Source organism: Nyctibius grandis, chromosome 11 (genome assembly GCF_013368605.1).
Source record: "Nyctibius grandis isolate bNycGra1 chromosome 11, bNycGra1.pri, whole genome shotgun sequence".
In the NCBI taxonomy this organism is placed as follows: Eukaryota; Metazoa; Chordata; class Aves; order Nyctibiiformes; family Nyctibiidae; genus Nyctibius; species Nyctibius grandis.
Genome location: NC_090668.1, coordinates 7,375,556 through 7,389,533, shown reverse-complemented (window position 1 = coordinate 7,389,533; position 13,978 = coordinate 7,375,556). Strand labels below are relative to the sequence as shown.

At 42.0% G+C, this 13,978-nt stretch overlaps 1 protein-coding gene across 1 annotated transcript in view; it reads left to right on the top strand.

Moving 5' to 3' along the window:
• The first annotated feature begins 9,084 nt into the window (after positions 1-9,084).
• Positions 9,085-13,978, top strand: part of PSTPIP1 (proline-serine-threonine phosphatase interacting protein 1) — a 53,168-nt gene continuing 48,274 nt past the window's right edge. The window contains exon 1 of the mRNA XM_068410573.1: positions 9,085-9,160. Within this exon, the coding sequence (XP_068266674.1) occupies positions 9,128-9,160 (33 nt within the window). The 5' untranslated portion in view covers positions 9,085-9,127. The remainder of the gene's footprint in view (positions 9,161-13,978) is intronic.

The following is a 13,978-nucleotide window of genomic DNA, read 5'->3' as shown; positions in this document are numbered from 1 at the left end:
TGCTAAAGAAGATGCCAAAAAAGCAAAGCATGCATTTAGCATTTTCTGGACAAGTTTGCAAAAGCAGTTGTGGGTTGTTTATTTTTTAATTTGAGATATATGGGACTCTAATGGATGAAGACATTACATAGCTGTAGTAATAACCTCTAAAAGTTAACTTGGGTTGAAAGCTCCACAATTACCATTCATAAAAGCGAGTACTGTCCCATTATGTGATTATCTGAAATAGTCTCAAAGGATAATGGCATGACAGATTCAATTTAGGAAAATACATATATTCGCTTTTTATCTCCTAGAAGGTCACAGAAATTAGCAGAATATTCTAAACAAAGACAAAGCCTCACACAACAGGGTGTGTAGAGTGTATTAGGGTTTTTTTAATTCCTAGATAACTAACTCCTGTAATGCTCTTGCAATGTTCTTCTTGACTAATGTTTTCCTTTCTCCCAACTCTCTTTTAATTGAGTAAAAGCAACTAGTTCTGCCTTGTTTTTTTCCCAATATACCATCTTTTAATTATTCCCAGAACAAACAGGAAATGCCTTCTGACTTAAGTGGTGAAGTATCACCACTAGAAGGCTTTAATAAAGAATCCTTTAACAATGTTATGTTCTGTCGAACGTTTCTGTAATTCCTAGAGTAAATTAACGTAGACTTCTTTTGACTTCTAGTAATGTTTTTAAAATTAGGCTTCTTTCACTTTAGGATTAAGCACCATTAGCCTAATGGTGCTTTCACAATCTTAGAAAGATTTGTGGCTTTTGATAGTTTTATCTAGTGTTTAGGTTGCCCAAATTGGCAAGCCACCACTTACATTCAGTGATGTCTATCCCAGTATTCTACATGCGAGTAGCTCCAGTGTTTTCAGGGTTATGCACTGACAGAGTCCCTTCCCTAGCATTTTTAATCTATACTGAGAAAAAGTGCAATGAAGTAAAGTATCTCTTAGAACTTATAACTGTTTTCACTGTAGATAGGAATTAAATAGAAACTTTAGCTTTAATGAGTTAGAGCAGAGATTTTCAGCACTGCAGTGTGGCATAATTTATTCTATACATTTATGGAAGGAATGACTGGGACTGAATCTGGGGTTAGTAGAGCCTGCGCAAGTCACACACAAAGTGACCCAGGTCAGCCTAGTCTTTATGTTTCCTGTTGGCCCTGTTCTTTGTAGAGAATTCAGAGCAGCTCTGTTTGGTGGAGGCCGAGAGCAGTGACTGGTAGCTCCCTCCCCTCTGCCAAGTTTTACAGGTGGTTTTCCACAACATCCCAGCTTTAGCTATAAGCACATGTGCTCAACCGTGAAGACATTTTAGAACAAAGGAGTGTGTCCTGTGCTGTTGTTCTGTCACGTAAAACAGATGCTTTGTTTTGAAAAAGCCTCCAACCACTGTATCCCACAGATCAAATAGCCCTCTTAGAGGCATACTGGAGAATCCTGTTCTTCCTTATGCATCTCAATCGGCTACAGCGACACGCACAGGACAGACGGCTGTGACAGCCAAGAAGACAAACCAGAGACCTGTTTGTGCCTGATTTTGTAGGGCCACCATACTTTGGCAGTCTCCCTGTGTTCCTCTCTGTCCCACCGCTATTGGAAGTTTGATTCTTTTCTCATTTTCTCCTAATCACAAACCTCACCAAACCAATAACAACAGGTTGTAGGGGTATTTTAGAAAACTAGAGCGGATTCAGCTAATGCTACATTTCATCCTAGAATCTGCTTTTGAGGAATGAGACTTCATTCAATTAAATGTACAACTTTTACCTGCATAAGTTTTATGAGCACAGTTCAGGTTATGGTCAGCTGGAACAGCTCAAAACAGCCAGTCCAGAAAAAAAACCAAAAAGATCAAACTCAAAATGGAAACCTTAGCTTTGACTTACAGGAAGAATAAAAAGAGAGGTGGTGAAGGTTAAGTGTCACATTTTCTTTGTCAATATGCTGTAGTTTGAGCTGACAAGGCATCCTGCTTCAGCACGTTGTACTGAAGGTCTCTGGCCTGTTACATCTGGTCTCGCTTTGTAAGCAGCACGTGCAGAATATTCCCAATTCAAATATTAAGGCTGGTAAAAGCACTTTGTCTCCATATAATAACCACTAAGGCTTCTCAGAGACTGAGCGTTCTTGTTGGCAAGGTAACCTCACTCTCGTCCTCAAAATTAGTTATCCCCAATTCAGGGGCAGTCCCCAGGTCTGTAGGAATATGCATTAGGATGATTCTTTAGACGATGTCTAAGTGAGAGAGACTTTCAGAGGAACAAATACTAGCTAAACTCAATGAAAAAAATTTCTTTGCTTGTTCCAAAATCCTTCCATTTATAAAATCAAGGATCTAGCAACGTTTGATTTCTAAACAAACATTGCATGTAAAAATGTCAGCTGAACAGGGCAAAGGGAGAATAATATGACGGCAAGTAGATGAAGTATCAATATTATGGAGTTAGATTTGCAAAGTTTTCCAGAACACAAAGCAGCTCATACCTTTAGTATCTACAAAAACACATCCTGACGAAAGCACAGCTCATATCAAGGAAAGCGGATGAGAGCCAGAACAAGCAAAATTACATTGCTGGTAGAAACATGCCAGACTTCTCAGAGGTGTACAACGAAGTGACAAGAGGCAACAGTCATAAGTTCCAGCAAGGGAAATTCTGACTAGATGCACATTTCACAGCAGTGGTGGTTAAGCTGTGAAACAGGCCCAGAGAGGCGGTGGAAGAATTTCCACCCCGGAGACAGAGCTCAAAAAGGTAACGTGATCCATCTTTGAAGTTAGCCCTGCTTGGAGCAGGGGATTGAAGCGGAGACCTGCCTTGCACAGACCAGGAGGCACAAGTAATCCTGTTCAAAGTGATCCTATCTAACACATTTGGCAAGGTGTGTTTATTTTTCTATATATTGTCAGTTATTTTGAGTATGCAGCATTTCCAACTACAAGCTATCCTTTCCTCCTCTGCCTTAAAAAAACCACAGAGCTTGCTAAAAGTAACAAGAAAACCCTCTCAGAGGTGAACGCTGATCTCAATGTTGGTTTTAAGGTAGAAGTTATTCTTGTTATAACATGCATATTGTACACATACATAAATATACCTTCTCTATACAGAGGGTAGTGCCCCATGTGAAGTGCTTTGTGCCCTTCTCACAGGAAGTTGTCACATTAAAATGTATTTCCACTAGAGTGTGGTCCTTAAAGCAGAATCCTTTGTGCTGCATAAATGCTGCTCACATGGAGCATAGTAACAACAGCAGAACAAGACTGAGCAATGTCAAACATCAGGCACAATCACCTAGCTGAAGTGGGATTCAGCTGATGAGGGTTTCTGGCAGCTCAGGTGTGCAAAAAGCACAAATGCTACAACTGCTTTTACCAGTTCCCTGTTCCCCTTTCTAGCTCTGGAAGTAGGAGTATGTGGCAAAATGTGTTTTTCTCAAACAGGCAGAGGACTACAGTGCTGAGACTGAACAGCTCATTCGTCTGAACTGTGTATGTTAGGTTTTGTCTGGAAGTGAAAACAACTACACTTTAATATTTCAGACTGCTTACAATAATAAACACAAAAATAGTTTATCTAGAAAACTTTTGCTTTTTAAAGATTTTTGAAAAGATCTTTCAGATGTTCACTGGGGACTTGCTACAGTTTCGCATTTCTACTCAGAAAAAAAAGTATTAAACAATTGATGATGTTTCTAAATGAGCAAATATGCAGACTACTGCTAAAATATGCCGAAGGAATCTAAACTGTTGCCTCCCATGATGCTAAACAACTCCCTGTATTACTGAAGAAGGGACATTTACTACAGAGACAGTCCTGCTGCAGATGGTGTATTTTGGACAAAGGTCCAATGGTTTGAGATTGACTAAAAATGCTGTGATTTTTCACCAAACATAGCAGAGTTTGCAAATGCCAGCGTGAACAGCTGTTGCCGATGTGCGTACCCCCTCTGGTTGCAATCAGGTAAGATTAGTTTTTTGCAAAGCATATCCTAAACTTCTAATGTTTCTGTGAACTTGAAGCCTGCTTTCTTTGCAGAACTGCAGTATCCAAAGAGTCCTTTATGAGAAGTGGAAACCTCTTCAGCACTGCAGGCTTTGCCTACTTGGCTAATGAATATGCAATACTTGCAAATGAATAGTGATTTCCTTTGAATTACTGGAATGGAGAAAGCAAGTGTGCTGGTAAAACATACAAAAGATGTCAGAGAAATAAAAAATATCTTTCTGCAGGTACCTGAAGTTATGACAAGAAGGAGAGATAGAAACCCAAATCTTTTCATTTTCTCTTTCACAAAGTGGTTACACTTCTCTCCAAAGAACTACCAGATACTGTTCGTGTTAACCAAGCCTCCTGTGACACTGCACTTTCCCACAGTTTCTCTTCTTTTTTTGTCTTTGAAACACTTTCAGGGGTAAGGACTATAGCTAACCATGTTTAAACACATACTAAGCACAAAAAGACCCCACATTTCTGTGATACGAACAATAATTTTAGGATATACAGAGTATCATGATGTTAATTTTAGAGGGAATCCATTCATGTTCTTCATAATTATGGTGAAGACTATGATTATCTTTCTCTTGGGGAAGACATCAGGGACTGGGTCCACCTTTCAGTGAAGCTCTCCATTGGAAACCACTACAAAATGCTAGATATTGTTTAAGAATGTAGTAGATGCAATTAATCTGTATGTTAGTTGCCAGTTTTACTGAAGCAAAATGCCAGCAGGACTGCCTTGCACTGGATGTTCAAATAGTTCCTTCTAAAAGCAGCAAAGGGAGCATGTTTCAGAGCCGAACAGAGCTGATGTCGTGGGCTCTGGAGCACACTGGATCAGCTTTCAGCCAGCAGCCATAGATGGGTTCAGAGGAGTTTTAACAAATCAAGTCGGATGCTCAGAGGTTGCCGATTTTGTTTCCATGGGAACAGAGATTGGCTCCTCGCAGAAGGCAAGGTGATTTAACAATGTTTAGATTGGCATGATTGTGGATAATTTGAAAGCCCCTAACATTTCTCTCATTGAAATTCAGATAGGCATTTGTATGGAAATAGAAACGGAAGGCGCAGCTAATCAGCTAAAACGTGTATATATTTTAGCCGTGGTTTTCCTCTGGAAACGCTTTCAGTGCTGTTGGTGTCTCTAGGCTTGCGAACTCAGTGAAACACCACAGGCTGAACTGTTTTAATTTTGAACATGATTATTACAGCAATCGTTGTGAAGCCGTATCTCTTAGATCTAATTGTTATTGAGGCTTTGAAGGACTGTAGCAGGTGCCTTCTATTCTCCATTTTCATTTCACAAACAATGATTCCAAGGGACCACAATATACCTGAGGAGCTTTGAAAAATACTACCAGCTTAATACTTGGATTATCTAAGTATGCAGCATCTCTTTATATATTGCCTTAATACTTTTCATAGACTCCCCTCATCCTGTTTCTATGTAGACTAAAAGATTTACTCAAAATCAGAAACATTAATTGTGAAGAATGTCTTGCTTGAAGCCTTGGATGAGCGCAACCCTGTTTGTAGATGCTATTTTCCTATTTTAACTACTGTCAGGTCCAAACCTGCCACCCAAATCCCTAATAAAAAGCTTTGCTCAAAGCAGTGTGTAGTTAACAATGAAACTCCCATTCTGATGCAAAATTTGAGGGTTTTTAATGTGAACTTTTTTTTAAAAAAATCAGACTTTTCATCACTTTCCACTACAGAACAGATTCACATGGTACATTCTGTTGCCAGACAATTTAATTACTGAAAAAAACCCCCAGTACTCTGGCCTGGAGACTGATGCTTGGTGTTACCAGACAGAAGACCTGATTTTTAACCTTTCAGGGTTAAAAAGCAGGGGTGGGAAGGGAGCTGCAGTGGCTGTTGGGGAAGCGTTCTACTTAAGGCTTGTTACTGACACTTCTGAAGTTCTGAATGCAGCTGTATGCAAAGGTTAGAGGAAAAGCCATGTTGGAAGGGTGAGGAAGCAGAGATGAAAGGCCCTGCAGGTTTCCAAAGCATCCAGCCTGCCAAAAACCAAGTAAACTAAGAAGTGGCCGATCACTTGTCATTGCCACCCTACTCCCACTCACTGCAATGACAATAGTCTTAAACCCCTCGCCCACTGAAAATGCTTCTGCTTGGCACAAATGTATCTATGTAACTACTTTGCAGGGGAAAATTTCATGAAGTTCAAGGTGGTTTCAGTAGACGGCATTATAGTAGTTAGCGTAGCAAGGTTCATTGATTTTGCTCCCCTTCCCTCAGCCCCAAAGGGCTCCCTCCTGGGCTCAGCCTTTCCAGCCCTCATACAACTCAGGGTACTCACATCAAAATATTAACCCAATCATGAGACTGGGTTAATATTAAGAACTTAAGAACTGGATGCCATGTTGTCTTGTTCATATTTAGAGGATGGTTTTAGGAAGATGTCTTCTCCAAGTGCAGCATTCATCACGAGAGTATTACAAAAGACTCACAAGACTATCGCGATACGTTTGCTTGGGAAAGAGGAGTTTCTGGAGTGGTCAGGAGGCTGGTGTGTCTTTTAAGTAAGACAGCGTACTGGGAACTGCTATTTCTGGGTCCTTTTTCAAGCTCTGCTAAATGATACAAGCTCACAAGTAATCACATCCTACAAACCAGCAGTTGTAGTAGACCAGCTCAGTACAAATTTAGTAGATGCCCACTGCAAGGTATTTAGGTATTCTTTGGTGCTTTGGCTTATCACAGAATAGAAAAATAATCCTGTACCAGTTTTCTTGAACCCAGTCATGGCCAGCACAGTGGGAAGGTGCCCTGCAAAGCCTGACTGCCCCTGCAAGGCACAGCAGCCTCTGGACATAATCCAGCGGCACTGGGACACGTGAGCAGTGACAGCTCCAAATGAAGTGTCTGCCCAACAGCTCTGCTCCATCAGAGCCAGGGGCTACGACTCACACCAGATAATTTCCGGAACTAGGACCATGGTTGCTCTAGGCTCTTCTGCAGCCAGCAGTAAGAGAGAAACTCACCCACAGCACAAAAGCGGACCTGCCTGTGCTTATGGTACATCCAAGGATCCCTGGCTGCTCCTAAGGGAGGTGACTGTGCTACGCCGGTACTGCTGGGTGGGACAGATGCAAGCACAGAGCTCAGCGTGAGATTCAATCAAATAATCGGCTTTTTGGTTGGAAGCCAAACTAAAAATAATGAGAAAGTAGCATAACATTTGAGAGCGCCAAAATGCACTCGATGCATTTTTCTGAACCCCAACAGCAGCAAAGCTCTCTGTTTCAAAATAAAGCCGTAACTCGGAAATAGTAAGAGGAAACATTTAGTTTTAGAAAGAGTGAGATAAAACATTCTTAAACAGATTCTTTTTTTTTTTCCTGCATACAGATTAAGTAGTATGACTAGCACCCATGCCCTCAAAATAAATTTTTTCAGAGAATTTTCCCTTGTGGAAGAAAGCTTCACTCATTCCTCCTCAGCACCCTCTGCGAGTGAATCCTCACACTTCTCCTCCCCCTCTCACAGATGATGTTTTTTTCCTGCTGCTCATGACAATCAAAGCAGTTTCACACCTCCAGACCTGCAAACTCCCTCTTTTGCCCTCCTTTGCCTGCACTTCATTTTCCCTTTCAAAGTCTCTGCACATTCAGACCACCAGGAAGGAAACTTGCCTGTTCTCTACAATACCAGCTACAAATTGCTTGTGGAGTGACTACTGATAACTCTAGCCACCAACTGCTGCAGAGCTCTCTGCGCAGATCTCTGAAGTTGTGAGACTTCCTCACCACTAAATAATCCGCCCATGTGGCTGGTGCTGCAGGGTCAGTAAGAAAAAAGCAACACCCAGGCATCAGGAGCAACCTTAATTAGTTGTAGCTAAGTAAGTCCTGATGTGTTCTTGGTGTGGAAGGACACATTTTTGCACAGGCAACCACGGCAGGAGTTTTCTTCTTTTCTTTTTTTCCCTACCCTCTGAAAATGCCAGTGAGTATTTAAAAACACATTTAAGAATCCTTAAAACATCCTAAAGGGGTGAATAGAGGCAACCTCACCTGTAGGACAGGTATTTTGAAGATGGCTCCATGGAAGCATTAGACATATTACCTTCTTATCAATTATTTGCAGCTGCGTTGGAACAGAGCAGTCAGCTTATTTAACTGGCTGTGTGAAATACTTGGTGTCAGCGGTGTGCTGGGTGTGGTGTTGGGCGCGCTGCCGGTTCAGATGTCTGTGATGCTTCACTCCAGGTCCTGGTCCTAATAAACTCTTAGCTCTCTTATCACAAGTTTTTTCAAGAGTTTGGATTTTACTTCTAAATTTGACATATCTTGCTTATTCACATATTCACATGAGGGCATGCAAATCAGAAATTGTCTCTATATAGACATATAGGTATCTAAAAATGTGCAGACACCTGCACACTTTACAGTGTTCTTAATTTAACCAGTCTTGAAAAGCCTTTTCGGTTGCAAAATGCAACCTTGAGCTACTCTTCCCATGTGCAAATACACGGGCCTCTGCCAACCCAGAAGGTACCGGAGAAGTGTGGCACATACATTTTTCTGCTGCTTTTTCTTTGTAAGACCACAGCGTTATATAATAGTTTGACTCCAGTTTCCTCCACAGCTTATCTCTTTGTATTGTGCTGGTTTCCTTTGCATTTTAATTGCTCTCTCTCCTCCTGTAGCTGATCAAATAATATCACTGAATGTTACTACTCTTTTTTTCTCTCTCTCTCTTTTTTTTTTAATTAAATTTGCCAGCCGCTCTCATGCATACATGGCAAGGAGCAGCCTGACATCATTTGACATCTCCTTGCTTCCTCATTTCACTATTAACTGTTTACCAGAAGAGAAACAGGGTTGGGGTTAGGGTGCTGAGTGCATGCATGTCTCTCGGTGTGAGCAAGAGCTTTTTTTCCCCCTATCCCTTTGCAGCCATAGGTCATTACGCTGAGCTGCCTGCAACTGCCCAATGCTATTTTTCACCAGCTTGTCTTCAGAAGAGACAGGTCTGTGGATGTGCTTCACTTTCTGCTTTGGCTGGGCTATAGCAACAAGGCTCAGTGCTGTGGCTGCTGCCGCTCTCATCCAAGAACAACCTTGCTGAAGGATTCCTCCCCCTCCACAGAGCAATAATAATGACAGAGCTGCAGTTTAAAGATGCGTTTTGGGTAAGTGAGCATTTCCTATGTGTTTCCTATATTCAATATGTCTGTATTTTAAACTCTTTCAAAATACAGCTTAGTTCTATATATATAGTTCAAAACTAATTTAATCCTGTTCCGTGTTTTCAATTTAGTTTAGTAAAAAGCAAATTTGTCTCCAAGCAAAACCATGATGTTTGGTAGTGTGTTTGATCCTAGGCAGAAGAATACATTGCAAAGAATTATATCCAATCCACATAGAGCAATTGATGTTCTCCGTTCCCACACTGGGTCCAGAAACCGCTTTTGAAAGGGACATGGGGTTGTCTGTCTCATGGTCCTAAGAGCACTTGCTTGCAGTGGGGGCCCTCGGCTTTAGGAGTGGCTCCCCCGACCAGGTAAAATGTTACTAGTTACATCCTGAGTTCTCTCATGTTTGGTTGTAGAGCAAAGCCAGCCGCCTGCGTGCAGAATGCCATTGCTCACCCACCTCCAGAGTCCGTGCCTGCTTTGAGGTGCACAAGGGCATGCAGGAGGCATGTGGTGCCCAGGAGTCGTACAGCAGCACAGGCAGAAAAAACTAGCAGTGACACTCAAGAACTAAGCCCTAATGCTCACAACTGGCTTTAAAAGCAGTGAATACTAAAGGAAGTAGATATGCTCCGTTCTTGCTATTTGACCTTCAGTTGAAGAACCTTTTGGTGTCTTGTTTTCAACCTCTTTCTCTGCAGTTACAAGGTAAAAAGACCCTAGTCATTTCTCTCTGAAGGGTAATCTGACATTCTCTTACAATTGCTTCTGGAGTGAAGGTTTTAAGGAAAAAAGCAAACCAGCAAAACCCTAACGTTGCAAAGTTGGGTAAACAGGATGTTATGTGGTTGCCTCTTCTCTGGGCAATCATTTTTCCAGCATCTAAGGATTGACTTAAACACATGAAGGTACATGAATTCTTCCTGCCATTTTCCTATCAGGCCAAGTAGAACAGACCCTTCACACTGTATCTGCTGTTTGTGCTTTCTTACTATCTGCCCACCCTTCAGGGTTAACCCTCTCTCAGTATGAAACAGACACAAGAACACATTTCAGTGAGCCACCTCCTCCCGGCACTTCCAGGAAGCCCTCCCCACCCCCACTCCAGTACCAGATTTGAACAATTTAAAAAAAAAAAAAATGTAATGAGGAAATACAAAAGTTAATTTTGATGTTAACCCTAACTGTGCCCGACCACACCTACACGAGATTCTCTGTGCCTCCTCTTTTATACAGCTGCTAACTGCATAGTCCAACACACGGGGTAGGACACAACTGCAAGCCAGCGCTACCCTGAGTGCTTCAGCTTTTGCATTTCTGGACTTCCTTCAAAAACGTGCCATCTGACTTTTAGAATTGGTACCTTTGGTATATTTACTTTTCAAGGTCTTGGTCTTTAGCGAGAATAAATCAGGCATACTCTAAGGACTGGAGTAGGGTTTGGGTGATCAACGCCAGGTGACAATCTGGCCAGGCCAGTTCTTTATGGCTCGTCTTCCCTAAACTTCTCTCCTGAGCTTAGTCACATTGCCATGACTATATTCCTTGGTTAGCTTAGAAGCTAACACCTTCTTTAAAGGAAAGCATCTTTGTTGTTAATATTGTTTGTCTGGAAACATTGTATCACCAAGCTTGATTAACAGGGCACAACTATATCCGGTGGCAGGATGGTGGCTTTAGCTATGCAATGATAAGTTCTTTTAAAATGAAAACTTACAGGATATTGCACAATGTGGCAAAAGCGTACAGCTTGCCCCCTGAATCGCAAGATCAGCAATTATTTTTGCATTCATAAGGTTCTGTTATGCCCATTAGTGCAAGGAAAATGTATTTGCACAGTTTGCTTCAGTGAACAATTAGCTCCTTCCTTTATTCGATTTGTACCATGAATGGAAACTGTCTATGATTAAAACCCAAAGGTATATTTGCACCATAGTAGATCACTCAATACAGATCCCTGATCTCTAAGACCTGCCTAAGGACACCACTGCACCCCTCCCTGTCATTCACCCCGATGGGGTATACCCTAAACAACAACTCCCTGCTCGGATACGCAGAAGTTTCTTTAGTACCTGTTGCAACGTGAAATATATATAGAAACCCTAAAAGCAGCAGATCTTCCCCAACTAGCAGAGAAAGAGCACCATTCATTCCTCCCCAAAGTTCCTCAAACCTCCTAAGAACAGGGTATGCTGTCTTTCAGGAAGATCCGAATTGTTCCTCATAACAGGTATAAATCTTAATCTCCCTTTCCCCCATTAAATGCAGCAGTGACTTAATCTCTCTTTTCCCATATTAAATGTAGCAGTGAGAGAACTATACTAAAAGTTTCACACCTGTGCTATTTTTTTTAATTATTTTCTTTGTATCATGGCCTGGGCTAAACCTAGTAATATTTTAGGTTCAGTTTTTGTTTTTTATATCCTCCACACACTCTGTAATGATTTAAGGCAAAGTTGCCCAAAGCCTCCACTAAAATGTGCTTCTTGGCAATTTTCCAAACTCTGATTTTTTGGAAAATATTAGTGAGCTGAAAATACAAATCAGTTTTGATAGCCAGTGCAGGACAGTTGCTGCTGTACAAATGTAACAGACGTTACCTGTCTTCTCCAGCATCCTATTAGACAGGTAGGTAAAGTCCCACGTTAATGGGGAGTACGTCTGCGATACCAGCTGAGTTTCATGATAACAGAGTTATGTTAGTAGGCAGAGATCTGAGCAACATTTTTTTTTGTTATAAAAAAACTACTAACCAAGAAAATATTTCCCCTTCTGTCACAAATACTGAGTCTCTTTCTTAGTCCCATTCCATGTTCTTGTACACACCATTTGCTTTTCCTCTGAAATTCTTGCCGTTGCCTTTTCCTTCTATTTTGTCTTTCTCCAACATGCTGCTCAACACTCCAGTTGCAACCTTGTGAAACACGGCTTTTTTTGCCCAAGAGGTAGGTAGGTGCTTACTGGCACCATTTACTGGCTTTGCCTTACACACCTGGGAAGGGGGAATGAGGAAGACTTTGAAAGGAAGTGTTTGGTTTTGGGGCTCCAAAGTGCCCAGAGTTGAGTGGGAGCAATGCTTAAAGTGTGAAGTGTTTGTTCGTTCTCAGTTGTGGGATGAGCTCAGGGCTTGTGGATTCTCACAGCTCAAATTTAAAAGCACGAGTGAGCTGGAGATACGGGCCAGCAAATACAATGCAGGCCTTGAACATGAGATAGCAAGCTTTGCCTCCTTGCCCTGCTGTGGGCTTCTCATTACCACGTTCCTACCTATGCAGGTCCCGCAATTATGGTCAGATGCTACAGCAGACGCTTAAGTGCTTATGATAAAGAGCGTGTTACGAAGAAAGATGCTTTCTTAATCTTTCTTATTTTGACTTCAGGCTATACTCTACCATCAGGTTCAATGCAAAGTTGACTTTGTAGGTGAACCTCTCAACAGTTAGAGTAGCTTTTTCACACAACGGTCTATTATACATGCCAAAAAAAGATGTAATTAGTTTCATAAATAATTTAACTTCTAAAGAGACTCTTAACTGTGGTACAAGAGTGCAGAGATGATTATAAAAGTCACAGTAAAACTATCTTCTAGACTTACTAGGCAATATACTGAAGAAATACAATATCAATTGTTTTACTCAAAAAAGGAATTCTTTTTTATACCAGGAGCTACCCTGCTTTCCTGTAGAGGTTAAGTTTCGCAGGGCCCGTTGTTTTGAAGCAGGTCTGTGAGGAGGAAGTGAGACAGGGCAGGTTTGTCAGGAGGGGGGAACCGGGGCTGGTGAGGGCTCCTGCCAGCCCCTGCGCCCGGGGCACGGCTGAGATCAGGCAGGGAAGGACGTGGCTGCCATAACTTTCCTGCTCGCATCTCAGCTTTGCAAGTGGTTCCCCACCAAGTTTCATTTGAAATGGATTGCACCAGTTGCATCTCTGTCTACTAGCACAAGGCAAATTAAAGTAAATAATCTCGCCGCACACTGGCACACAGACAGGCCAGGCTCTGGTGTCAGCACATACCGCATCTCTCTGGACTCCAGAAAGTGTGACTAGAGGCACATGTATGGCTGTGGCCCTGCTTACATCCAGGGCAAGTAACCACTGGTGGATGTGTGCGAAAATGTGGAATAAAGGGGGAAGCAACTCAGAGAAGTTGAACTGATTGCCCAGCTGATGTCTGCGTTTGTTGTGAGGTCAACTTCATCTCCACAGAAGAGGCTGCTCTATTCTTTTTTTGCATGTAATTTCTTGTTACAGTCCGCTAGATGATCTGGGGAGGACGCCGAGCTCACTGGGGCAATGAGAAGCACCCATGAAGGGAGGTGCAATCTCACAACAGTCATTGAAACAACAGGAAATCACCAGTAGAAAATCTGAATAGTTGTTGTGGCTATGGAAACACTGGTGCTTCACAAATCACTTCCGAGCAGAGCACAGCAGTTAAAATGAAGCTCAAATGAACTAACACTCACAGCACACATATTGATAGCAAGGCAAACACATCAACGACTACTGCCATCTCCTGCATTCCTAAAACAGCACCTGGGAGGGTGTGTGAGGAGCCAAGTACAGCATATTCAGGGTGGTTCATTTCCTTGGTGATGAGCTCCAATGGAAGGACTAGAGTTTTATGTTTGCAGCTTTTGGTTATATGCTCAGTTACAGCCTGCATGTAGCACATCAGGCTGAGCACCTTCCCTATGAGGAGGAGGAGTATCTGGGGGAGGTTTAAACACAGTGGGCTGGTCCTAAGGCCGCAGAAGGCTTTCCAGACCAGGTAGACTAATGGGTTTATGGAAAGCTTATTTTAGGTCAGTGACT